The sequence below is a fragment of the Meles meles genome, chromosome 1, assembly GCF_922984935.1.
Source record: "Meles meles chromosome 1, mMelMel3.1 paternal haplotype, whole genome shotgun sequence".
In the NCBI taxonomy this organism is placed as follows: Eukaryota; Metazoa; Chordata; class Mammalia; order Carnivora; family Mustelidae; genus Meles; species Meles meles.
Window position 1 is genome coordinate 104,945,963 of NC_060066.1, and position 25,600 is coordinate 104,971,562.

At 36.6% G+C, this 25,600-nt stretch overlaps 1 protein-coding gene and 2 pseudogenes across 4 annotated transcripts in view; 2 read left to right on the forward strand and 1 right to left on the reverse strand.

The window, feature by feature from the left end:
- The first annotated feature begins 337 nt into the window (after positions 1-337).
- PRKDC (protein kinase, DNA-activated, catalytic subunit) overlaps positions 338-25,600 on the forward strand; it is a 239,744-nt gene continuing 214,481 nt past the window's right edge. For all 4 annotated transcript variants that reach the window (XM_046001490.1, XM_046001500.1, XM_046001508.1 and 1 more), the window contains exons 1-19: positions 338-499; positions 2,175-2,251; positions 2,346-2,438; positions 4,319-4,393; positions 5,116-5,224; positions 5,771-5,883; positions 5,981-6,080; positions 12,643-12,698; positions 12,783-12,813; positions 13,378-13,535; positions 16,647-16,793; positions 18,559-18,723; positions 19,188-19,356; positions 19,664-19,713; positions 20,321-20,446; positions 21,906-22,058; positions 23,879-23,994; positions 24,327-24,486; positions 25,230-25,316. In XM_046001490.1, coding sequence (XP_045857446.1) covers positions 346-499; positions 2,175-2,251; positions 2,346-2,438; positions 4,319-4,393; positions 5,116-5,224; positions 5,771-5,883; positions 5,981-6,080; positions 12,643-12,698; positions 12,783-12,813; positions 13,378-13,535; positions 16,647-16,793; positions 18,559-18,723; positions 19,188-19,356; positions 19,664-19,713; positions 20,321-20,446; positions 21,906-22,058; positions 23,879-23,994; positions 24,327-24,486; positions 25,230-25,316 — 2,139 coding nt within the window. In that variant the 5' untranslated portion in view covers positions 338-345. The remainder of the gene's footprint in view (positions 500-2,174; positions 2,252-2,345; positions 2,439-4,318; positions 4,394-5,115; positions 5,225-5,770; positions 5,884-5,980; positions 6,081-12,642; positions 12,699-12,782; positions 12,814-13,377; positions 13,536-16,646; positions 16,794-18,558; positions 18,724-19,187; positions 19,357-19,663; positions 19,714-20,320; positions 20,447-21,905; positions 22,059-23,878; positions 23,995-24,326; positions 24,487-25,229; positions 25,317-25,600) is intronic.
- LOC123928018 lies at positions 12,992-13,191 on the reverse strand (annotated as a pseudogene).
- On the forward strand, positions 22,292-22,465 carry LOC123927770 (annotated as a pseudogene).

A 25,600-nucleotide genomic window follows, 5' to 3' on the forward strand; every position in this document is an offset into this window, starting at 1 on the left:
CGGTATTTAGTCAACTCTAATTCATCAACCATCCTCCCCATCTATTTCTGGAGGTTAAGCTGCTAGATTCCTGTTTCTCTCTAAGCTTCCATGTATGCATGCCCAGTGTATTGTATGTATGTAACACACTCATTGACCTGCCAGTATCTTAACTGACACCTAAGGGGCTTTTCCTAGGAGAGGAGAAGACCCCTCCTTTCAGGGTCTCCCCGAAGTTTCCCGCAACCGCGAGCACCGCCCCTGCCCTGAGAACCCCGCCCCCAACCCATGAACCCCGCCTCCGAGCCCCACGGCATTTCGGGACCCGGACAGGGTGTGCGCACGCGCGATGCTGGATTTGGCGTGATGGCTGACTCCGCGTCAGACATGCGGGGCTCCCTACTGCAGCTGCAGGAGTCCTTGTCTGCGGGGGACCGCTGCAGCGCGGCGATGGCCAGTTATCAGCTGATCCGGGGCCTGGGGCAGGAGTGCGTGCTGAGCTCCGGCCACGCGGTGCTGGGTGGGTACTGTCCCCGACGCGCCGAGGAGGGTACCAATGCGCGTGCGCGTTTGGGGTTTCCGTGTTATACGGGGGCCTAACAGCCTGGAGTTTTCTCTCCTGGCGGGTTTATCTAATAGTGTTTTGAAAAAGTCCAGTCGTTTGATTCTGGATTGTCGGAATTTCCGTGGTTGTGTGTAAAAAGTGGTTTATCATGCTACATTTTTTCTTAGCAGAGTAAAGATGCTTTAAAATTAATGTTGGTGAAAATATCCTAAATTTGGCAATCATTGCTATGCAAAGGAGGCAGAGGGAACCAAAGGAAAGTATTTCCTTTTACCTTTTTAGAAAGCGCCTAAATCCTCCAGTACCTTTTCCCAACTCTTACGTTTGCTGTTCGTACTTCTGAGAAGCATTGCAGAAATGTAACTTATAGCCCTGCAGTTCTTTTAACATTTTTTTTAGCAGTCCCTGAATGAGAATCTTTTGCTCCTTTGTAGTAAAAGTGCCTCTTTTCAGCACTTTTAAAATATACCACTGTACGAAAACTTCTAGTGCTGTCTAGTACCTATATATTGTCAAGGATATATTACTAATGGGGAAATAAATTAAAAAAAAACCTAACATGTAAATGCTTTCTGGTCTCAAGGTTTTTTTGTTTTGTTTTTAGAGAGGGGGAGGGGCAGAGAAAGAATATCTCAAGTAGATTCCCCACTGAGCATGGAACCGCAGGTCTGGTTCCATCTCACAGACCATAAAATCATGACCTCAGACAAAACTGAGCCCCATGCTTAACTGAGTGAGCCACCGAAGCGCCCTTAGTCTCAAAGTTTGTAAGTTAGAATTCCTTTTTTGTTCCTTTCGTTATTTCGTTTATAAAGTAGCTCCAAGTTTATTCTGAATGTTTAGTATATGTTTTCTCAGGTGGAAGATTATAGAGGAATATATTAGTTTTCTATTGCTGCAGTAACAAATACCACAAGCGTAGTAGTTTAAAACAACATAGATTTAATAATCTTGCAATTCTGAAGTGAGAAGCCCACAGGGGTCTCACCAAACTAAAACCAAGGCTTCTGGCAGGTCACTTCACTTTCTAAAGGCCCTCAGGTAGAATCCATTTCCTATTTCATTCAGGTTGGCAAAATTCTGTTCTTTGAAAATTATAGGACTAAAGTCCCTTTTCCTTCATGATGTTCCCTGCTTGTAGGAGCCACCCACATTTCTTGAGTCATAGCCTTGGTCTTCAAAGCCAGCAACTACAGGTCTAATAACTCCTGTGCTTGAAATCTCTCTTCTCTCCTGTTCGCTCTCCATTTTTCTTACTCTCTCCTCCACTGGTAAGGGCTCATGTGATTATATTGGACCTATGGATAATCCAGGATAATCCTCCCCCTTTTTCTTAATCAACTGATTAGTAACCTTAATTCCATTTGCAGCCTTAATGTCCTTTTGCCATGTAAAGTTAGTGTATTCACAGGTGTGATATTGGGATTAGAGCTCAGGTATCTTTGGGGCCTTTATTCTTCCGTCATCCCAGTGGAATATCACCTACAGTTTCCTGTTTTCCTTGTTTAAATGCAGAAGCCTTAAGTTAGTGTTTAATTGCTTATATGGCTGAATTGAGAAACATGCAGCCCATTTAGGGTGGGTTTATGGAGTGCTTCTTAGTAACTCTAACTTTTTTTTTTTGGTCCAGCATTACAGACTTCCTTAATTTTTTCCAAAGATTTCGGTTTGCTTGTGTTTGTTCGGAAATCACTTAGCATTGATGAAGTAAGTTGATTTTGTTTTCCTTTTCTTGTACACTCCTTTATGTTGGAGTGACTCTTCCTGCCCATATTTACTGTGTTTATTTCTTTTGTTACAGTTTCGTGATTGTAGAGAAGAAGTCTTAAAATTTTTATGTATTTTCGTAGAAAAAATTGGCCAGAAGATCACACCTTATTCTCTAGAAATTAAGGTAAGGAGAAAAAAAACGTATCTCATTATATACCGACTTTGATTTTAACTTATGCTGTGAATTAAACTTGGGTTTATATTTTATTTCTCCTTTCTCATCAAGGACTTTTACTTAATTTGTGCTTGATTATGGGCTAATAATGAAGTGGGCTATTCTTTTCAGATTTAATAAGGTAAGGCCCTTGTCAAAAACTACTTTGATAACTTTTTGCACATAGGATAAATAATGTCTTTTGTAAAAAGTCATAATAAATTGGGTTTTTTGAATTGTGGGGAAGTTTCAAAACACTAATAAACAATGTTAAAGAATTCTGCAGGGTAAGATTCTTATTTCATGTCCTTCTTACGGGCCCTTTGGCAGCAGTTGGAAGTTTGCCTTTCTTGTGCCTCCCGTTCTCTTTCCATTTGCCTTCTCCAGGTGTCCTCATAATTTACTGTGGAACTAGTAATAATAAATTAAGTAGTTCTTTCTCAGACCTGTTTTGCTTTCAACAAGTGGCATAAGTTAAGTTGTTTTTATTAGCCCCAAATTACTTCTAGTTCTTGGATGCTAAGATTTGATGAAGAAGTATAAATTCAGTCTGGGGTAATTTATAAGAAGTTATTTTATTGATTACAATTAGCCATAATATATGATGTAATAATTATCAATCTTTTTTGAATAGATTTTAATTTTATCTTCTATTGATTTCTAGCCCTTCTGGTTTGGAGTCCTAACACAGTTGAACGTTGAGCAACAGGGGTAGTGGTATTGACCTGCTGCATGCAGTTGAAAATCCATGTATCTGACTTTTGACTGCCTAGAAAGTTAACTGTCAGTAGCCTACTATTGATTGGAAGCTTTACTGATAAACATAAATAGTTGATTAGCACATGTCTTGTATGTTCTGTGTATTATGGATTGTATTTTTATAGTTGAGTCAGCTAGAGAAGAAAATGTTATTCAGGAAATCATAGGAGAAAATATATTACAGTACCTTACTGTATCGAAAAAATTCTGGGTATAAGTGGTTATAAGTAGACTTGTACAGTTCCAGCCTGTGCTGTTTAAGAGTCAACTGTATTTTTAAAAATTGCTTCAACAGTAGGAGTAACTAGCATTTGTAGAGCACTTCATATTTTACAAAGTTTTTTCATGGTACAGTTTGTCTTTCTTAATTTTACTAAAACTCTTTGAGGTAGGTATTTTTAATTTCGTTAAGCTTAGAAATGAGACTTAGAAGTTAAGAAACTTCACCCAAAACTTGGAACCAAGTAGCCTCCTTCTAGACTGAGCTGTTCTACTATGGAGTCCCAACCATTCTTCTCTGAATTGCTTTAGTTACCTTTTTAAATTTTTTCATGCTTGCTTTCTTGATATATGGCAACAAGTGCTATGGGAAGTATGCAAGGAGGCATAACTTTTTTTGTTTTTAATCCTGGTCAGGTGTCTCTTTACTTTGTGATTTGTGATTGTTATTGATATAATTACCATAACATACTACATAAATATCTTCAGTAGTTTTTAATCTGTGTGTTTATGTACTCTAATATTATACTTTACTTTTTAAAATTTTTTAAAAATTTTTATGATTTTTTTAAAAATTTCTTTTCAGTGTTCCAGAATTCATTGTTTATGCACCACACCCAATGTTCCATGCAATACATGCCCTTCATAATACCCACCACCAGGCTCATCCAACCTCCCACCCCCCCCCACCCCTCCAAAACCCTCAGATTGTTTTTCAGAGTCCACAGTCTTAATATTATACTTTTAACAGCTGAATACTAAATTGTAGTAGGTTGTATATCGGTATTGCTCCTCTCAGAGATGAATTTTTAGCTCTTGTGAAGAACTAAGATGTTACTGATGATTTTGGTATCTCTCCTTTTAAAACCTAGAATACTTGTACCAGTGTTTACACAAAGGATAAAGCTGCCAAATGTAAAATCCCAGCCCTAGATCTTCTTATTAAGGTAATTTTATTATTTCTAAGTACATGGATTTCATATTAAGCATATAACTTAAAAAGCAGAAAAGTTTTAAGTTATGTTTTGAGTGAGAGATGTTGGAGGCTAAGCTTTAGTCACTTTGATGTATGGGCAAGATTTTCTGACCATCACCTGTTAATACCGTGGTCTTTTGCTGTCAGTCTTTTCTGGGTAGCAGAGGAAGAATTTTGAGTTGTGAGGGGAATTAAGAGGAAAAATCATTACCATGACTCTTAAAAACTAAGGCTTCTAAGAGTTGCCAAAATCCACATCATTGTAGCTTTGAGTTCTTTCCTAAGCCATACCATGAAAATGGGCCTGTATGTTGTATTTAAGTGCTTCTTGGGTGTTCATTCTCACCTGTTTTATCTTTCAGATGCATCTCTTTTATTGCATCTCTGTTTTAGAATTCCTTTAGGTTTGTTATTCCTTGTCTTAAGTGCCTCGGAGAGAATGGTTCTAGTCATATTATTGGTTTCTTGGGAAGGTAAACTTAAGTCTACAGCCTCTTTCCCTTTGTATCCTCTGTCTTCTACCACCTGCCTCAGCCTCCACCTCCAAATAATCAGGCTAGATAGTAGTGACAAGAGGCCAAGGAAATCCCCTAGAGACACATGATTCTGGAGCTTTGTTGTATAGAAACAGTGCAGAAGAGGAAGCCTTGTCATTCTTTTCTTGTTTAGACAATGTAGTTTGTATTATTTTAGTTACTTCGGATTTTAAGAAGTTCTAGACTCATGGATGAATGTAGAATTGGAGAGTTATTTAGCAAATTCTATGGAGAACTTGCATCGAAAACAAAAGTACAGGATACAGGTGAGATGCATTCAAATGTTATTTTTAAATATTTTAACAAATTGACTTTAAAAAATTAGTGTAAAACTTAATGTTTTTCTCTACTAAAGCATTTATATGTTTTACAGACGAATCCTTTTTGCTGAAAACAAACCCAAATGGAAATAGACAAAAACATGTGAATACTTCTGCTTCTGAAAGTTTCATCTTTATGAAATGATTTATTTTATTTTAAGTAGGCTTCACACCCATGTGAATCCATGACCCTGAGATTAAGAGTTGCAAGCTCTACTGACTGAGCCAGCCAGGTGCCCCATGAAATGATTTCTTTAAGTAGAAAGCTCACAGAAAAAGAAAAGAAAACTCACAACACATATCAAATGTAACTTAGTTTATGATAGTAGATTGTCATAAAATTTATCAGGAAAGATTTTGGTACATAAAACTAGATATTTTCTATGTCTTATTATGAAATTACTTTTGAACTTTATGTTCTCTAATTTTGTTGTTCATACATTTTTGTTTATTTAAATGTAATTTTTGGCCTATCTAAAATTTATTTTTCAGTTTTAGAAAAAATATATGAGCTTCTGGGAGTATTAGGTGAAGTTCATCCTAGTGAAATGATACATAATTCAGAAAAACTGTTCCGGGCTTTTCTGGGTGAACTTAAGACCCAGGTATGGCAAACTGTATGCTCCTCTGCTTCCAAAGATTTGATTGTGTTTTTGCCTTTAACGATAGCTTTAAAACTCTTTTTTTTTTTTTTTTTTTAAGATGACATCAGCAATAAGAGAGCCCAAACTGCCTGTTCTGGCAGGGTGTCTGAAGGGCTTGTCTTCACTCATGTGCAACTTCACCAAATCCATGGAAGAAGGTATTGTTTGACTTTTGTTGATTTTCTTCTTAGTTCAAAAACTGTAATTCTAGGGGCACCTGGGTGGTCAGTGGGTTAAAGCCTCTGCTTTTGGCTCAGGTCGTGGTCCCAGGGTCCTGGGATTGGGCCCTGCATCGGGCTCTCTGCTCAGCGGGGAGCCTGCTTCTCCCCTCTCTCTCTCTCTGCCTGCCTCTCTGCCTACTTGTGATCTCTGTCAAATAAATAAATAAAATCTTAAAAAAAAAAACAACTAAATCTAAAATGAATTGCCTATTTATTTTTTTGGACTTTTAAGCCAGTTGTGGATTCACACACAGTTGTGACAAATAATACAGAGAGGTTCCTTTGTCCTTTACCCACTTTCTACAGTGATGACCTCTATTATAACTAGTACAATAGCATGACCAGGGTATTGACATTGGTAAATCTACCAACCTTATCCACATTTCACTAGTTTTATATGCACACCTTTGCATGTATTTCATTCTCTGCAGTTTTATCATGTACAGATTTGTGTATGAACGACCATAGTCAAGATACTAAACAGACCATCACCCTAAGCCCTCCAGCTATCCTTTTATAGCCACAGCCGCCTTTCTTCCCCACCACAGCCCTCCATCCTCCCCAAATCACTTCTTTTTGACTTGTGAGTATGCTGCTAGAAAGTGCAAATATCTGTTGGAGTCCCTGCTTTTGTTTTTGAGGGATATACCCAGAAGTGGAATCACTGGATTATATGCTAATTCTGTGTTTAAATTTTTGCCATGTTGTTTTCCAGAGCACCTACAACAATTTTATATTCTTACCAGCAATGCATAAGGATTCCAGTTACTCCATATTCTTGCCAATACTTGATATTTTCTTGTTTTTGATAATAGCCATCATAATGGGTGTGAAGTGGTATATCATTATGGTTTTCATTTCATTTTCCTTATGACTAGTGATGTTGAGTGGCTTTTCATGTGCTTATTGGCTATTTACGTATTTTCTTTGGAGAAATGTAATTTAAGTTCTTTGCCCAATTTTTTAATGGGATCATTTGACTTTGTTTTGAATTGTAGGAGTTTTTTAGGTATTCGGGTATCAATTCCTTACCAAATACGTGATTTGTGAGTGTTTTCTCCCATTTTGTGGGTTGCCTTTATGTCCTTTGATGTGTAAAGGCTTTTTATTTTGATGAAGTCTAGTTATCTATTTTTTCTTTTGTTGCCTGTGTTTTTGTCATGTCCATGAAATCATTGCCAAATCACTTTTGAATTGTTTATGTGCCTATGTAAAAACTTACTTGGGGTGTATATTTGTGTTTGTTCTATTTTTCAAGTTCTCTATTCTGTTCCATTGGTCTATGTATATATGTCTCTGCCAACAGCGCACTCTCTTTTTGACTATAATTATACAGTAAGCATTAATGTTGAGTAAAGCCCTCCCATTTTATTCTTTTTCAAAAGAACTGCCTTTTTTTTTTTTTTAAGATTTTATTCATTTATTTGTCAGAGAGAGAGCATGCACAAGCAGGGGGAGCGGCAGGCAGAGGGAGAAGCAGGCTCCCCACTGAGTAAGGAGGCTGATGTGGAACTCAGTCCCAGGACCCTGGGATCATGTCCTGAGCCAAAGGCAGACGCTTCACTGACTGAACCACCCAGGTGTCCCCAAAAGAACTGCTTTTGAAATCATTTATTTTCTTTTTTTTTTTTTAATATTTATTTATTTGGTAGAGAGAGCAAGAGAGAGGGAGCACAACCTATGGGGGCAGGGGGAAAAGGAGAGGCAGAGGGAGAAGTGGACCACCCCTTGAACAGAGAGCCTGACTAGGGCTCAATCCCAGGACCCCAGGATCATGACCTGAGCCAAAGGCAGAGGCTTTACTGACTGAGCACCCAGGTGCCCCATGAAATCATTTAAGTGCATTTTCCATGTATATTCTACATACATTTTCCATGTATATTCTAGAATAAGTTTGTGTCTACAAAACACTTACTTTGAATTTTGATAGTCCCTGCATTACACCTGTATATTAATCAGGAGAGAACCGACATCTTTGCTATGCTAAATTTTCCAATCCATAAACACAATTTATCTCTCCATTTATTTAGGTTTATTTATTTATTCTTTGATTTCTTCCATCAACATTTTGTAATTCTTAGGATATAGATTCTTGCCTATGAATTTTAAAGTTTGTTTAATATGCTTTTCTTTATAGTTATAGTGTTTCCTTGTAATATCTCAAAATTAAAGTTTCAGAGGATAGTCTAGCTAGGATGGCATTGTATGCATTATGAAATTCATTTCTTTTTAAAAGGCAATGAACTTTTAACCCTAAAAGATTCTTTAAACGGCAAAAAATTCTCTATTTGCTATTTCTTACTATTTCTATTCAAGTAATTGCCAAATTTTTCTACTTCCTGTGTTTTTGCTTTTATTAGGTTGAAACTTATGAAATACCAATATCCAGTATTTTTATATTCCAATATCCATTGATTTTTTTTTTAAGATTTTATTTATTTATTTGACAGAGATTACAAGTAGGCAGGGAGGCAGGCAGAGAGAGAGAGAAGCAGGCTCCCCGCTGAGCAGAGAGCCTAATGCGAGGCTTGATCCCAGGACTCTGGGATCATGACCTGAGGCTATAACCCACTGAGCCACCCAGGTGCCCATCCAATGATTTTTGACCTACAAAAACAGCAATTTTATGTTTCAACCTAATATTTTTACTCATCCCTCTACTGCTTACCAAGGATGTTGTAGTAGCTCTATGTGATTTCTCATCTGTTGTTTTCTCTATCATCTGTCCCATATTCTGTTACCAGCTTCCCATTTCATCAGGTTCTTGCTCACAGAACACCCATTTGAAACTTTAATAATTTCTCTGAGATCACTTCCTCTGGCTTCTGTGTTCTGTTACAGCACTTCCTATGATGTATTTTTAATTTAGCAGGTTTTATGTTTATTTCTGTCACTTGCACCTGCTGGCAGGTGATGTTGTTGATTTGTCTTTGTATTTGCGTTTGGTATTAATTGATATTCAGTGAACACATATAGTCTAAGAAAAATAACAGCACTTTTTGCTCATTTACCTTGTGCTAAAGACTATTCTAGAATAGTTGCAAGGAAAATTCCAGTAATAGCTCTCTAAGATGGGTAATAACATCTATGTTTCTAGATTAGGAAACTAGAACTAAGACATTACTTGCCCAAAGCCACACAACTGATGTGGTAGCAGAGTAATGGCTCCTAGTGATGTCCTCATTCTAATCCCCTGAAGCCTGGGGAAAACGAACACAGCTCTGCTGACACCCCCCCCCCCCTTTTTTTAAACATATAATGTATTATTTGTTTCAGGGGTACGGGTCCATGATTCATCAGTCTTGCACAATTCACAGTGCTCACCATAGCACATACCCTCCCCAATGTCCCATCACCCAGCCACCCTATCCCTCCCACTGCTCTCCACTCCAGCAACCCTTAGTTTCCTGAGATTAAGAGTGTCTTATGGTTTGTCTCCCTCTCTGATTTCATCCCATTTCATATTTTTCCCTTCTTCCCCTATGATCCTTTCTCAAATTCCACGTATCGGTGAGATCATATGATAACTGACACCCTGATTTTACCTCAGTGAGACCCATTTCAGATTTCTCATCTCCAGAACTTTATAGTAACAAATTTATATTTTTTAAGTCACCCACTTAGTGATAGTTACAACAGCAGCAGTAAATTATATAACAAAAAGTGGTAAAACTTTTAATAGCTTTTCTGTCATCCCATGATCCTGTGACATCAAGCACTAAAAACTAATACTAATGTTTTCATTCATACAGTATGTGTTTCTTGGGGTGCCCTCTATCTAAAGAATGATGAATTAGGTGTTAGATTCATTGATCAGAATCACCAGATTCCTACCATCATGAACTCAGTTTAGTAGAGGAAACAGACAATAAATAGATGAACAAGGTATTACAGATTTCAGGGTTCAATGATGTAAACAGGTTGGGTACAGTGAAAGGAATATCAGAGTATGGAGAGGGTAGAGGATGTATATAGCCTCCTGGTTCTTTGTGAAGAGGCAACAAGAACCTAAGGATGCCTGCAGGATGGCAAGGAGACAGCTGGGAAAGAGCTCAGAAGAGCATGCTAGGTAAAGGGACCAGTAAGTACCCAGACCTCAAGCCTAGCCAGCACACAGTGGTCAGAAGGGTTCAAGAGAACTGGCGTGTCTGGAGCGCAGTGGTACACAGAGAGTGCTTAGGGAGAGATTGCGCAGGATATGGGGTCAGTGTGTGAGGGGATTCCAAGCTGGAGTTTTATTCCTAATGGAATGAGAAACCGTATTTTTTTCTCTAATGAATAGGTTTGGGCTAGTTGATGTTCTCCAGGGATCTTCCTGACTGCTATTGGATGTAAGATTTGTTTTGGTGTAGGATTGAGAAACTTTGCTCTTATAGTGTGGTGCAGTGGTGTTTAAGTTGGGTGAGGCAGGTTTCAGGCAAAACCTGGCTTTTGTTTTGGAATGTTTAACCATAGAGTCTATAGAATATCTCAGCTTAGATGTCAAGGGTACCGTTGTATATGTAGGACTGGATCTCGCAGGAGAAATTAGACTTTAAGATACAAGTTTGGAAGTTTTCAGCATAGAGGTAATATGTGAAACTGTGAGTGTGAGAAAATTTAGCTGGGGAGCAGGTGCAGAGAGAGGGGCAAGGATGTAATGTGCTTTGCTCTGGGTAGAGTCTCAGTGCAAAGCCACCAGAGCTGCAGTGTGGGTCCACAAAGGTTCATTTGAGTGTTAGAAGACAAGCTGGGCAAAGCAGATTAAGGGTTTAGTAGGGCAAAGACAAGGTGGAACGGAAGGGAGGAAGTGGAGGCTATCTGCAGAAAACCCTTTAGAGAAATCTTAACAGAGGAGACCAAAGACATGTATAGCTGAAGAGAGACAAGGTGATAAGAGAGGGTTTTTAGAAGGGAGTACCAGAATGTGTACACTTATGTTCCTAGTAATACTATCTATAATAGTTAAAAGGGAGTAATAACCTAAGTGTCCATCAGCAGTTGAATGAATAAACAAGTTAGTGTATCATTCAACAGAATATTACTCAGCCTTAAAAAAGGAAGGAACTACTGTCCTATGCTACAACATGTGGATTAGAGGACATTATGCTCTGTCACAAGCCAGTCACAAAGGTATAAATACTGAATGAGGTAGCAGGAATAGGGAAGTTTATAGGTTCAGAAAGTAGAATCAAGGTTTCCAGGGGCTTGGGGTCAGGGGAATTAATGTTTAATGGGTACAGCCTTTCTGAAGGGGATGATGAAAATGTTTTGGGTATAGATAATGGTGGTGAGTACACGACAATATAAATGTATTTAAACCCCACCGAACTGTACACTTATACGTGGTTAACATGGTAAATACTATTATATATATTTTACACAATAAAAAAGTAAATACAAGAGCATGCTCGTCGAGATGGTGCACAGATGGACACAGCAGACAGTGGGAGGCAGAGCCTGGGAAAGGTCACGGAGGCAGTGTCCATTCCCACTACTGAGAGCTCAGGCCGTTGCATTCCTGCACCTCACTGTGTTCACCTGAATCCACCCATTCTAGACCAACTGTGTGCTGGCAGGTACCTCAAGCCCTTGAGTCTGTACACCTGTGTCTGCATGGTCACTTTCTATTAGTATTAGAATGACCCTTTTTTTTTAAATTAGTTCCCATTCTTTTAGGCCCAGCTCAATGCTGTCATGTCTTTAGAGCCTGTCTTGAATACTAATAGCCAAAAGAACTCTCTCCTTACATTAAATACAAGGAGCTTTTAAGTTATCTCTTTTATGGCATTATTCTACAGACATGCTGACCTCTGACCCCTTTTCCCTCTATCTTCTTTCCCAGTTGGGCTCTGTTTTTAAATATATCTGTCCTTTAGATTAAAGTAAACAATTTTTGAGCCTCTGCTGCTTGCAAGTCACCGTTACAAGGGCAGAGAACTTAGTGATGAGTAAAGCTTGATTTCTGGACAGCTGCAGTGAATACTGGTGGGAGACAGTTAAATAATTGTGATGTCTGTCAGGTCAGGATAAGAGTCTTGGGATATACTTGTATAGCTGTTTTATCTTTAGGTGACAAGTTCGCTAAGGTCAAAGATCATATTTTATTCATGTTTGTAATTTGGTGTACTATGTGCTGAATAAAAGCCTGGTAGCGTAAGGATAATGATCATGTGCTTGGCCTTATATAATCCTCCATACAATTCTCAAAGAGAATATATAGTGTCCCTTTTTATAAGATAAAAAAAATTGAAGCCCTGAGAGATTACCTAATAGAACTTGTAAGTGTTGAGGTGGAATTGAAACTCATGTCCTTGTTACACATTCTCTTCTGACTTTACTATGGTAATAACTGCAGCAGTCATAGCTTGCAACTCTTCAGCTGAAATGAATGATAGAAGATGTGATTCCTGAATTTGAGCTGTATGAAATAAAGCTGTTTGTTGTAAAGCATTTGTGAGGTTTGTCAGATGATACTATTGGGATTTGTAATGGAGGCTTCTTTTTGTTTTTTTCCCAGATCCCCAGACTTCAAAGGAGATTTTTGATTTTGCACTAAAGGCAATTCGTCCCCAGGTGGGATTAATATTACTCTAATTCTTGCATTGCTGAGACTTGAAATTGTTGAACATTGATGGTATTTTTTTTTTTTTTAAATAGATTGATCTGAAGAGATATGCGGTACCCTTAGGTAAGATGGTATATTTAACAAGATGTAATATTTCAGATTTTTAAATTAATGTCTTGAGTAAACTTTTGCTTAAACTGTGAGTGAGCATATGCATGATAATGTCTCTGATGTTTCATGTACAACTACTTACAGGGAAGCTCTTGGAGACTTTGTTTTTAGAGTGCAAACTGGTTAGATGGTCACACTTAGAATACATGATTTAAAAAAAATTACTTTAGAGCATCTTTTATGTCCAGAGTGTTTGATACTGACTTTATCTAAATAAACCCTGATCCTACTCCTGAACTTTGTTTTGGGTCATTGGCCTATCGATTTAATTATTAATAATCGCGCCTCAGATAAACCTCATTGGCTACGATACTACCACTGCGCAAAGCTTGGCCTGTTGATTCAAATGAAGGTTGGTGGTGTTAGAACTCTGATCAAGGTCTCTAAGTTATTATAGTAGAATGATAGTGGATCTTCATGAACAGTTTTAGTTTTGATATATACTTAAAGCTTTCTTAGTTTTTTATGTTGCTTTCTGTTGTTCTATTTTAAATATCATGGTTTTTGCAATTTCAGCTGGCTTATGCTTATTTACCCTGCATGCATCTCAATTTAGTACCTGCCTTCTGGACAACTACGTTTCTTTATTTGAAGTATTGTCAAAATGGTGTAGCCATACAAATGTAGAATTGAAAAAAGCTGCACATTCAGCTCTGGAATCTTTTCTGAAACAGGTATGCAACTTCTATTTAAAAGTATTTTTTCCATGCAAAAAATTAAATTTCAGTTTTGTGCATGCACATTTTAAAAATGAGTAGAGGTTGATCTATTAGCTTCTGTAGTATTTAAAGTAAAAGGCTTGATTATTAATCAGCCACATGGGTGGCATCAGGACTGAAAGAAAGGTAGGAAGATATCAGATCTGATCATAGCCACAGAGCCAAGACTGAGGGAGTCTAATGGGCATGAGATACGGCAATGATGAGGTAGAAGGAAGGAAGGCTGGGGAGTCAGGGATTTCAGAGCCAGGCGCAGCCACGTGGGGGTGAGGAAACATCTGAGAGGTGAGGGCCCACTGTCATATTAAGATGTTTGTGTTCCACCTTATTTCAAGAAAAAGAAGAATCCATTTGCCCTTGTGTATTTTCCATCTAGTTAGGATGTGATTGTAGAATTAAGAATGCTAGAGGGAATGTACTTGTGGGTCTGAGCATTCAAAGGTATCTAGAAATACCTGCTGTTTTTAGGCCAGGTGTTACGGAGTTAGGCTGGTTGAGTTGTTTCTGTTGGAAAACTCAAGATTCACCAAAAGTTTGTGGTATTTAAATGGTAGTTAAATTTACAAACTATTCCATGAAGACCTATCTGAACTGTGGCACAGACAGTATCCCGTTGCAGGGATATACACAGAATGTTTATAGACATTTGGGTTATTTCCAACTTGGGGCTATTTTAATTAAAATAGTTAAGAACATTGTGATGAAGTGTGTGTGTGGACATACGCTTTCACTTCTCTTGGGTAAAAGCCTTGGGTAAAATTGGCTGGGTCATATGGTAGATATATATTAAACGATAAGAGACTGCTGAACTCTTTTCAAGCTGGTTGCACCAGTTTAATTCCCACTAGCAGTGCATGGGAGTTTCTGTCAGCCCATATCCTCATCAACAGAAGGTATTGTTGGTCTTTTCAATTTTATCTCTCTCATGGGTGTATGATGTTACCTTACTGTGGTTATAATTTGAATTTCCATGGTGACTGTTGATAATGATCTCTTTTCCTATATTTAGTAGCCTCATATTTTGTGAGGTATTCATTCAGATATTTTGCTTATTTTAAAATTAGGTTGTATGTCTTTTTATAAATGAGTTGTGAGGGTTCTCTACATCATTGGGATACAAGTCTTTTTCTAAAAATATTGCAAATAATTTCTCTTCTATGGCATCTTTGAAAGAGCAGATGTTTTAAAGTTTAAGTCCAGTTTACCAGTTTTCCAACCAGTTTTCCTTTCCATGTCCTAAGAAATTTTTGCCTATCTCATGGTCATAGAGATTTTCTCCTAGTTTTCTTCAAGAAGTCTTAGAGTTACAGTTTTGTAGTCTGTAGTCCATTTTGAATTGGTTTTTGTGTACAGTATAAAGTAAGGGTTGGAAGTTGATTTTTCCCCCCTAATTTTAGCTGTGAACATCATTTGTTGAAAAGACTCTTCTTTCCCCAGTGACTTACCTCTGTATCTTTTTCAAAAAAGCAATTGATAGGTTTTATTGGTGGGACTCTCTCTTTTGTTCCATTCATCTGTCCTTACATCAGTACCTCACTGTCCTGGCTATTTTAGCTTTATGTTAAGTGTTGAAATTAAGTGGTGGATGTCTTCCAGCTTCTTTATTTTCCAATATTATTTTGACTGTTGTATGTAAATTTAAAAATTGTTTCTGAGGGAAAGAAATTTTTTCATAGATTTCTATAAAGTTCTTATAAACGTTGTAGGATAGCAGCATAGAATGAAAAAAAAATACAGAAGGGTACAAAGAAGACTGTTAAAATCTTCTGAAATCCTACCATTAAGGGAAAAAAAAGAATCACTATTTTAATAGCATTGCTCCTAGACCTCCCCCTCTCTTTCTCTGTTCCCTTACTCTCTCCTTCTTTCTCTCCCACCTTACCTCCTTTCATTTCATTTCTTCTTAAGGAATATTCATAATTTCTGTGACTTTATGATTTTTCCATTGTGTTGGATATGTTTTCCTGATAGTGCATTGAGAGCTGCATGATTAATTTGTAATGGCAGCATAACTGATAAAATTATATTTAAGTCATATTTATATTTGTCCTCTGCTGTTGGATAATTCTTTCCAACTTTTTGCTACTATATGCAGAGAACAATTAGATAATAATGTATAAAAAGAATGTTTGCTGAAAACAATAATCAAAATTAGAAACACTTTATAAATTATAAACATTATAGTATATTCATAAAGTGAAAAACTATTCCGTGATTAAGTAAGTTGGTGGTGTTTCCTAACATCTTGAGGAACATGTTCCTGATACACTTGTGAAGAAGGAAATTTTGAGGCAGTATGTATGATACCCCATTCTTCTAAAATAAATGGGGTTTCATGCAGGCTTAGGGTGTGTATATTGGGAGGTTGACTGTGAAAGGTGGATACCTTTTTTCTGCCTTTGATATTTATCTAGATTCTTTCCTTACTTGTCTTTGTGGACAGTCTTTATGCTGAAATCAGGAAAGATTTTTTGAACGTTTGTATTAGTTCTTATATTTAGGTTACTGTCACAGTATGGTAGATAGAGATCAACTTGCTTCTCAGAGTACTTTTTTCCCTTGCCTCACCTCATTCAAGCTTTACAATTTGTAGCTTACTTTTTTTGAAAGATGAGATGCTTGTGTTTCTTTCTGGTTGTAAGTCCTGAGCTCTGTTTTGTGTGTTGCTCTACTGAGACATTGAGTCTTTTAATTCTAAACTCGCTAGCCACTGGGACTACACAACTCTGCACCATGCTATGAGTTACAGAAAAGCTCTAACTATGCTTTCTGCTTCATCGGGGAGCCTAAATTCAAAACCTGGTTTTGTGCATGTCTTCCTGCATTGGCATGGTCTCTTTCAATGTCTTTCTCTAGGAAAAATACATCACATGTAATAAGGACAGTGTCTTTTCTCAACTTGATGCAGACTAAGTAAATTGAAACTAATTCTTTATCAATAAAAGTGATTGTGTAGAATTATAACAAATTGATAATATCTAATTAATTCTAGCCTTTTTACATTTTAATAGATTCCTTTGTTTTGCTACTAAATATTTCTAAAAAGTAAATATTATGCAATTGCAGATTTCTTTTATGGTGGCAAAAGATGCGGAAATGCATAAGAGTAAGCTACAGTACTTCATGGAGCAATTCTATGGAATCATCAGGAACATGGATTCAAACAGCAAAGATTTATCCATCGCAATTCGTGGATATGGACTTTTTGCAGGAGTATGGCTCATTGATTTATTCTTTTTAGTTTCATTTTGAGTGTTTAAAGGAATATAATTTATTGCATTTTTGAATAGCATCTACACTTGTGACAGTATTGTTGTTACTTGCTTTGTTGTTAACTTGTTTATTCAATTCCAGCTATGTACTAGGATTCTGTATACATACTATCTCAAATTTTCATAACTCTCCTACAGGCTTTTAGGACTATTATTCCAGTTTACAAATAAGGAAACTGAGACAGAGAGAAATTACGTAATTTCTCTCTGAGGAGAGAGAGGACACTCAGTAAATAATTGACAGAGCCAAGATGTAAATTCAAGCCTGAAGACTTGAAACACCATGTTTTTTCTACTGTGCTATGCTATCCTTTATTTATGAAGTAAAATTGTAGTTGGTATCACTCAGTGTTTTAGAAAGAGATGTTCTTATGACAGAAGTGTATTTAAGAATATTGATGGGGTGGGCGCCTGGGTGGCTCAGTGGTTTAAGCCGCTGCCTTGGGCTCAGGTCATGATCTCAGGGTCCTGGGATCGAGTCCCGCATCAGGCTCTCTGCTTGGCAGGGAGCCTGCTTCCCTCTCACTCTCTCTCTCTGCCTCTCTGCCTACTTGTGATCTCTCTCTGTCAAATAAATAAATAAAATCTTTAAAAAAAAAAAAAAAAAGAATATTGATGGGGTGCCTGGGTGGCTCAGTCAGTTGAGTATCTGACCCTTGATTTCTGCTTAGGTCATGATCTGATCTCACAGTTGTGAGATGGAGCCCCGTGTTAGGCTCTGTGCTAGGTGTGGAACCTGCTTAAGATTCTCTTTCTCCCTCTCCCCTCTTCTCTGTCACTCCCCCTCCCTCTCTAAAAAACCAAAATAAGCATAAAAAAGAATATTGATAATAATTATAGTTATTTCCCTCTTAGTGGATCTCTGCGACTTCTACTTTTTAAAATAAATCACTTGCTTCCTCTCTACAGAGCTACCCGTCAATGTCTACTCCCTTTTTCCAGGGAGGAGAGTCCCTGTATCCCAGCTTTCTACTCTCACTACTGATTCCATTTCTGATCATTTCCTCATTGCTTCCAAATAATACTCCCTCCTCTTGCTCTTTTTAATCTTCATCTTCATTTGTCTCTGTTGGCTCCTTTGAATATATATAGGGCAGAAGAACCAGTATGTGAGAAGGCTCAAAGGTAAATGAGAACGTGGAATTTTCAACTTTATACACTATGGTCTAAACAACTTCAGCTTGTTCACTGTAGTTAGAGTATGTTCACAGTGTAGCTGGAGCATGACAGACAAAAAGGGAGAGGACTCTAAAAAGATTAACTGTCAGATCGAAGGTCCAAAGAAGCCTTTGAAAAATCAGAAGCTGGTAATAGCATTATCATATTTGTGAGTTACAAAGATGGCTCTGAGTGTAGTGTGTAGGATAGTGTAGTAGCAAAATCTAGCTTTGGGTTCTCAGTTTCCCCGTCTAGGTGACTAGCCGCATGGGGCATAGGCTGCATCTCATTTGTCTTTGATAGTTACCATCTAAGCAATATCTTGAATAGTCGACCATCAATAGATTTTTTTGTATATAAAGGCATATTTAGAATATAATTACAGATTATTTTTAAAAGCATCTTTGTGAAATGTATTTTATAACTTTCATCTCCATTAAAAAGCTTAATTATTCAGCTTATAATTACATGACTTAACATGACACCTTCAATATCATTATTTTGACATTGATAACATTGATAAAGACCTTTGTTTACCTTTCTGAAAGCCTTGCAAGGTCGTAAATGCAAAAGATGTTGACTTCATGTACGTAGAGCTCATTCAGCGCTGCAAGCAGCTGTTCCTCACCCAGATAGACACTGTTGATGACCACGTTTACCACATGCCAAGTTTCCTGCAGTCTATTGCAAGTGTCTTGCTTTACCTTGATACAGTAAGTGAAATAATTCATTAAACTGAGCACGGTTTTAACTATTTAATCTCAGTTCTTTAGATAATTTCATGGAGTCATATGAATTGTATGTATTTGGTACAGGCACCACTGTGATCAAGGTGACATTTTTAATTAGTACTTTGTGTTAATAGAATTATTGCCAGGAAACTTGACTTCTTGTTATTCAGAGCAGGAAAAATTATTTGTTATTTGTTTTATCTTTAAGAGATTAAGATTACTGCTTGGGATAGAATTTCACCTTAAGTATCATTCAGACAGCTTTACTCTAATTTTTTTAGGTAGTTACAGTAAGTGTTCGGCTTATTTGTAGATTAGATATAAGCCAGGTTTTTTAATTTATCTAATATGTGTCCACTTTAGTTGTAATTACTTTGGATATTTGTGTTATTCATATATTGTTTATTCCCTCCTCTAACTTGTAGTTTGCTCTCCATTTCTGATAGGTTCCTGAGGTGTATACTCCAGTTCTGGAACATCTCATGGTGGTACAGATAGACAGTTTCCCACAGTACAGTCCAAAAATGCAGTCAGTGTGTTGTAAAGCCATAGTGAAAGTTTTCCTAGCCTTAGGGGGAAAAGGACCAGTTCTCTGGAATTGCATCAGTACTGTGGGTAAGTTTGGAACTCACCCTTATTTTTATGATGATGAAAGACAAATACTTAACATGTTGTTTGATATAGATACCTTTCATATCTTTTGATGCCTCTTGGAAAACTCATGTTTTGGTGGATCATAACCTCCTTTTTCCATCTCTTTTTTTCTTCCTTTTGCTTCTGAATCTTAATAGTCCAAAATTTTAAACTAAAGATATTAACAAACTTAAAGGAAAAAAAAATTAAGAGGTATAGTTACATTCAGTGAAATAATGGTTTACTTTTTGTTGTTTCCTTTATTTTTGTTTTCATTTTCTTTTTTCAGTGCATCAGGGTTTAATCAGAATATGTTCAAAGCCAGTGATCCTTCAAAAGGTAAACTCTGAATCTAATGTTTCGGTATTTAGTCTTGTCACTGGAAATTAGAAGTGATACTGGGGTTTTAGTCCATAAATATACAAAAATGTTCTTTTAGTTATTAGCCATCCCTCACATTTTGAGAAGTGTAGAACATAATGCCAGGTAAATAAACTTCTCTTACATTGTGGAACATCCTTAAATGTAACATTACTATTATTTATACATTTTTATAAGAAGGGAATGTTTTCTGTCTTGAAACTCCGAGGCAAAATGCTTAGATGTGTCATGGAAGGTATTTCTTAGTTACTTGAAGTTATAGGAACTGGGATGAGGTGGAAGATTGACCTGAGCAGGAAAGTGAGATAAATGACTCATAACACATTCCTTGGGTATTGTTGTGAAATATTTGTTCTTGTGTCACTATTTTAGTCCCTGTTAGAAAAATTATGATTTCTTTCTCAGCTTGCTTATTATCCTTTCATGCTATACTATCTTCCTCAAATTACAGTCTCCTACTAGTGGGTGTTTTAGCTTAGAAGATTCTGAAAATCAGAACTTTCTGGCAGCTGTGCTTATTTTGTGAATCCACCAGTAAATATTGGCATGTTGTCTTCCTGCCCAGGGTGTTGAGTCTGAATCTGAAGATTATCGTGCATCAGGGGAAGTTAGAACTGGCAAGTGGAAAATGCCCACATATAAAGACTATTTGGATCTTTTTAGAAGTCTCCTGAGTTGTGACCAGATGATGGTAAAAATGACTATTTTAAAGTTCCTCTAATTAGTCTCTATAGTTTTACTCTTAAACCTTTTTTTTTTTTAAAGATTTTATTTACTTATTTGACACACAGAGATCACAAGTAGGCAGAGAGAGAGAGAGAGGAGGAAGCAGGCTCCCAGCTGAGCAGAGAGCCAGATGTGGGGCTCGATCCCAGGACCTGGGGGCAGAGGCTTTAACACACTGAGCCACCCAGGCGCCCACTCTTAAACTTTCTTATTTTAGAATTAAATTTTACTAACTTTTCCATTGTTTTTTAAAAAGTAATTTGAGTAATAAAAAACTAAAATGGTATAAGTTAAGAGCAAAACTATAGAACTCATGTAAACGTAGTAATTGCCTTCGCTGAGTCCTCCTTTCATCCTTGAGTAACCAGTGTAGTATGTTTGATGCTAAGTTATTCTTCCCAACAGATCCAGCCTCTTAGGTAACAAAAGTATAACAGTATCATCACCATGGAAGAGCTATTCTCTTTTTATGTATTAAAGATGAAGATTAAAAAAGAGCTAAATCTCACTGATTCAGTAGGTGTGAGGAAGATTGGTACACAGTTATTTATGTTATTTGTGATTAGAATAATGCCTCCTGCTTAATGCTTCTGGTAGATGTTTCTCTGATGTCAACTTTAAGCCTGGTTCTGCCTAGGAAAAACAATTTTTGTCCATAGATGATTTCTTTTTTTTTTTTTTCCCATAGATGATTTCTATCCTGTGAAAAATCTTAGGAGTTTTTAGTTGTTTTCGTATTGAGGTAAAATAGTATAGTAGTGTTAATAATTTTACCTACTGTATTTCTTATGTGTGACGTCAGATATTCCTATATTTTGAGGCCAAGTTCCATAGAAATTTGACTGAGTAGAGGCAGAGTAATTGGCCTGTATTTTTGGAATAGAATAGTTTCACTTTTATAGAAGTGATAAATTATATGTTTAAGTCCATTCTGGGGATAGATGTATATTTATTCACATGCATGTATGCTTACATGTGTGTGTATATATATATATATATATATATATATATATATATGCATGCTTGCAAATTTATGTGTGTGTATATATATAAGTGTATATGCATATATATTTCTGTAAATATAAGTACATAATATATGTGTGTGTATAGTATACAAATGTGTTTTCACACACACACACACACACACACACACACACATTAAGTGAGATAAATGTTTTGACAAGGTTTGCCTAAATCTCATTTGCTACTCTCTACTTAGTAAGTATCTATTACATGCCTGGGTAGGTCATATCTGACTGAAATGATTTTGTCCTAATTTAGGAAAGTGTCTGCATTTTGCAGCTTGAAAACTTCCAGGTAAATCTTATGTAGTTACTAAATATGCATATATACATATGCATTGTAATGCTTATACTGATACTTTTTTTGCATAAAATTTTGAAGTTTATTATTTTTCTTTAAAGGATTCTCTTTTAGCGGATGAAGCATTTTTCTTTGTGAATTCCTCCCTGCAAAATCTGAATCATTTGCTATATGATGAATTTGTCAAATCAGTTTTGAAGATTATTGAGAAATTGGATCTTACACTAGAGAAACAGAATGCTGGGGGACACGAGGTTAGAAGTTTTTGTCACTAATAATTTTGCATCATTTTTATACCAGCTTCTCTTTGTATGAAAGCATCCAGGGGGAAAATGCCATATTTGTAGAGTAGCGGCATTCATGTGTGTCATTGATACTTTGCTATTTGAATAGCAAAGTGTGTAGAAAATGTTATCCCTAGATTTGGTCAAAAGTAATTCATATGTTTAATATTTTAAAACCACTTATTTTTTAAAAAGTTGTTTATAGCTTTGTGCAGTGGCAGTATCGTAGCCAATGAGGTTTATCCGAGGCGCGATTATTGCTAATTGAAAAGTTGTTTACTAGGCTTGTTACTCATTTCTTAGCAATAGTAAAGAGTCAGATCTTACTTTATGTAAAGGTGACTTTTTGCGGTAGGATAGGGAAACCTAGAATTCCTCTTGTTTATAGCTAAGGAAACTCCAAAGCCTGGGTGCAAAGTAGTAAATGTATTCTTGAGATAGTAGAATATAGGCAATAGGCAGGAAAGGAAGAGTAAACCTTTTTTTTTTTTAATGTACCCAGATTTCTTGGCCTGGATGGAAGGTAAGTCATGGTCTAAGGCTGCCAGCTAGAAGCTGCTCTGCTCTTATCTGAGGACAGGTTTTAGTAAAACACTATGGTAATGACAGTAGTGTTGAAGGGCTTGAGTTCTAGTGGAAAACGTCTAATTTGCTTTTTAGCCCTGTAATTTTTTTTCTTAGATTAGATTTTGCTTGTTAGTACATGTGTACTTCCACTGCAATACCGTGAAGTTAGACAAGAGATCGTAGGGTGGATATGTAGAGGATAAATAAAGGAAGTAGTAAAAGGCCATTTTTCACATTGAATGTATTGCATTTGTTTTATTCTATTTATTCTATTTTTTTATAGAAATAAAAAATATATTTGATATTGATATTGATGGGAACACCAGTGTGTCTTTTATTGCTTTTTATGCTTTGTGTATGTCTAAAATAATTTCATTGAGGGGCTTCTTGGAACTGTGTCAACCAACAAACCTGCTTTTTAGGACACACGTCTTTGTCACTTTCGTTGTCTTCAGTGGCTTTCCAGCACTTCTTTCTCTTCTTGTTTTCTGCTATCTTCTGTTTTCTGACCTTTTTACTTCATCTCCAGCATGTTAGTGGAAGCCTATACTCCTCCTTACCCTCCTTTATAGCTTCCAGTCTGGGTCTGTCTGTCTGTCTTTCTTTGTTTCTTTCTTTCTTTTTTAAGATTTGTTTGTTTATTTGAGAAAGAGAAAATGGACGTGTACATGCAAGTTGAAAGGGGCCGAGGGAGAGAATCTCTAAGCAGACTCTCAGCTGAGCACAGAACCCAACCCAGGACTTGGTTCCAGGACCCTGAGATCATGACCTGAGCTGAAGTCAAGAGTCAGCTGTTTAACAGACTGAGCCACCCAGGCGCTCCCCAGTCTGTATTTCTCACTTCTTTGTTTAACATATCCATCTGAGTTTCATAACACAAACGCTGTATGTTCATAGTAACTTACTGATACTTAACACTGTCAGTTTTTTCTCTTTCTCAGCTTGAAACCTCCAAGTCATTACTGATACTTTCTGTGTTCTAAATTTTTACCTCTGTCAAGGCATCGTTGCTTCAAGAAGTTATAGCCGCTCCCTTTATATTTTTGTATTTGTACCATTCTTCTATCATTTCACTTTGTTACTTCCTATGTGTCCTTTTCTTTAATGTTTTCTGCAAGCTCTGTTAGCTTTATTAAATTTTATTTGTTGTAATTTTAATTGAGAACCCATCTATACCTTTCTCACTTTGATACAATGTTTGTTTGGGTATATCTCCTTTTAAGGATGAAAATGAAGCTACTGGTGTTTGGGTGATCCCGACCTCAGATCCAGCTGCTAACTTGCATCCTGCTAAACCCAAAGATTTTTCAGCTTTCATTAACCTGGTGGAGTTTTGCAGGTATTTTGAAAAATTTTTATTAGTTAGGGGTGGAAATCACCCTTCTGGCTATAGGATAGGAAAACCACTTATGTAGATGTATGAAATGAAATACTAAAAGAATTAAACTCTAACTTTGTTTATATGAACCATTAAAATATATTTAAACATTCCAGCTTAGAGTTACCATTGTTTTTCTCTTTAAAAGATGCTCAGGTAGGGGAAAAAAAGGAATATGAAAGTGTTTATGTAATGGAATTATATACCTTTTTGATTATATCCCTTATAATTTTGAAGCTGAATAAAAATATATGATAAAAATTCTATATTAAGCTTTTAATTTGTTTTTACAGAGAGATTCTTCCTGAGAAACATGTAGAATTTTTTGAGCCATGGATACATTCATTTGCATATGAATTAATTTTGCAGTCTACACGGTTGCCTCTCATCAGTGGTTTTTACAAATTGCTCTCTATTGCTATGAGAAATGCCAAGAAAATAAAATATTTTAAGGTAAGTGTTTTTTCGTGGGAACATTGAATATTCTTGTGTTTTTTTAGGTTGCATGAGTGTGTATAAAGGCATTATAAAAGATTATAGTGTATTGCAGTTTTAAAAATCTCTATTTTGCATACTTTTAAAAACTGATAGCATGAGTGGCAATTGAATGACACTGTTAAAAAAGTTAATTAATAACATTTTCTGTTCTGATTTACAAGCACCTGGCTAATAAGGTTAGATTAACAGTGGTTCTCAAAGTGTGGTTGTAGGACCAGTATCAGCATTACTTGGGAAATCTGTGCCCTTTCCAGACTTACCTAATCAGAAACTCTGGGGGCAACGCTGAGCAATCTGTGCTAACAAACCACCCAGGTCCTCTGGTGACTAGTGACATTTGAGGATAGCTAAATTAGTATACCTAACACCCTGGTCAATTATGAGTGGTCCAGCTGGTTAGTTATGAGATGACTAGTTCTCTTGGGTCATAGGTGTATGTGTTGGAAGACAGGGAAGGGGGAATAGATTAAGCTAGGCCTCTGACTTTTGACCAGCCATTCATTTTCCATCTTATGCTTTGTTTCTCACTGACCTCTGCCTGAAGTGTTATTGGGGCCAGTTTTTTTTCCTGTCTGCAGAAGGCCTTGGCAAAGTGAAAATGAATTCACCCCTGAGAAGTAAGACTGGGAACTGCTAGATTAGGACATACAAATCCATAATTATTGTTCACTTTACTGATTTACTGCTTTATTCAATAGGGAGTTGGTCTGAAGAGTCAGACACAGTCTCCTGAGGATCCTGAAAAATATTCTTGCTTTGCTTTACTTGCAAAATTTGGTAAAGAGGTAACTTTTAAATGATTTATGCAGTATTATCATGTGCTATTTAAAAAGGGAAGTATATTGATAAAAAAATCTTAGTGATCATAAATTGTCTAATTACTTAGAAATTGGTTTGCTTAAGCCAGATTGGGATTAAGGGATTAGGAAACACTAATAGAGGAAATCATTGTGTTTCAAAAGTCCCTAAGTTTTCATGATACAGCTTGAATGATGTCAACTTGAAACTAATGGATTCTTTAGCTCTCTTATAATAAGAACTAAGTACTTCAATAAATGAACTTTTCCTG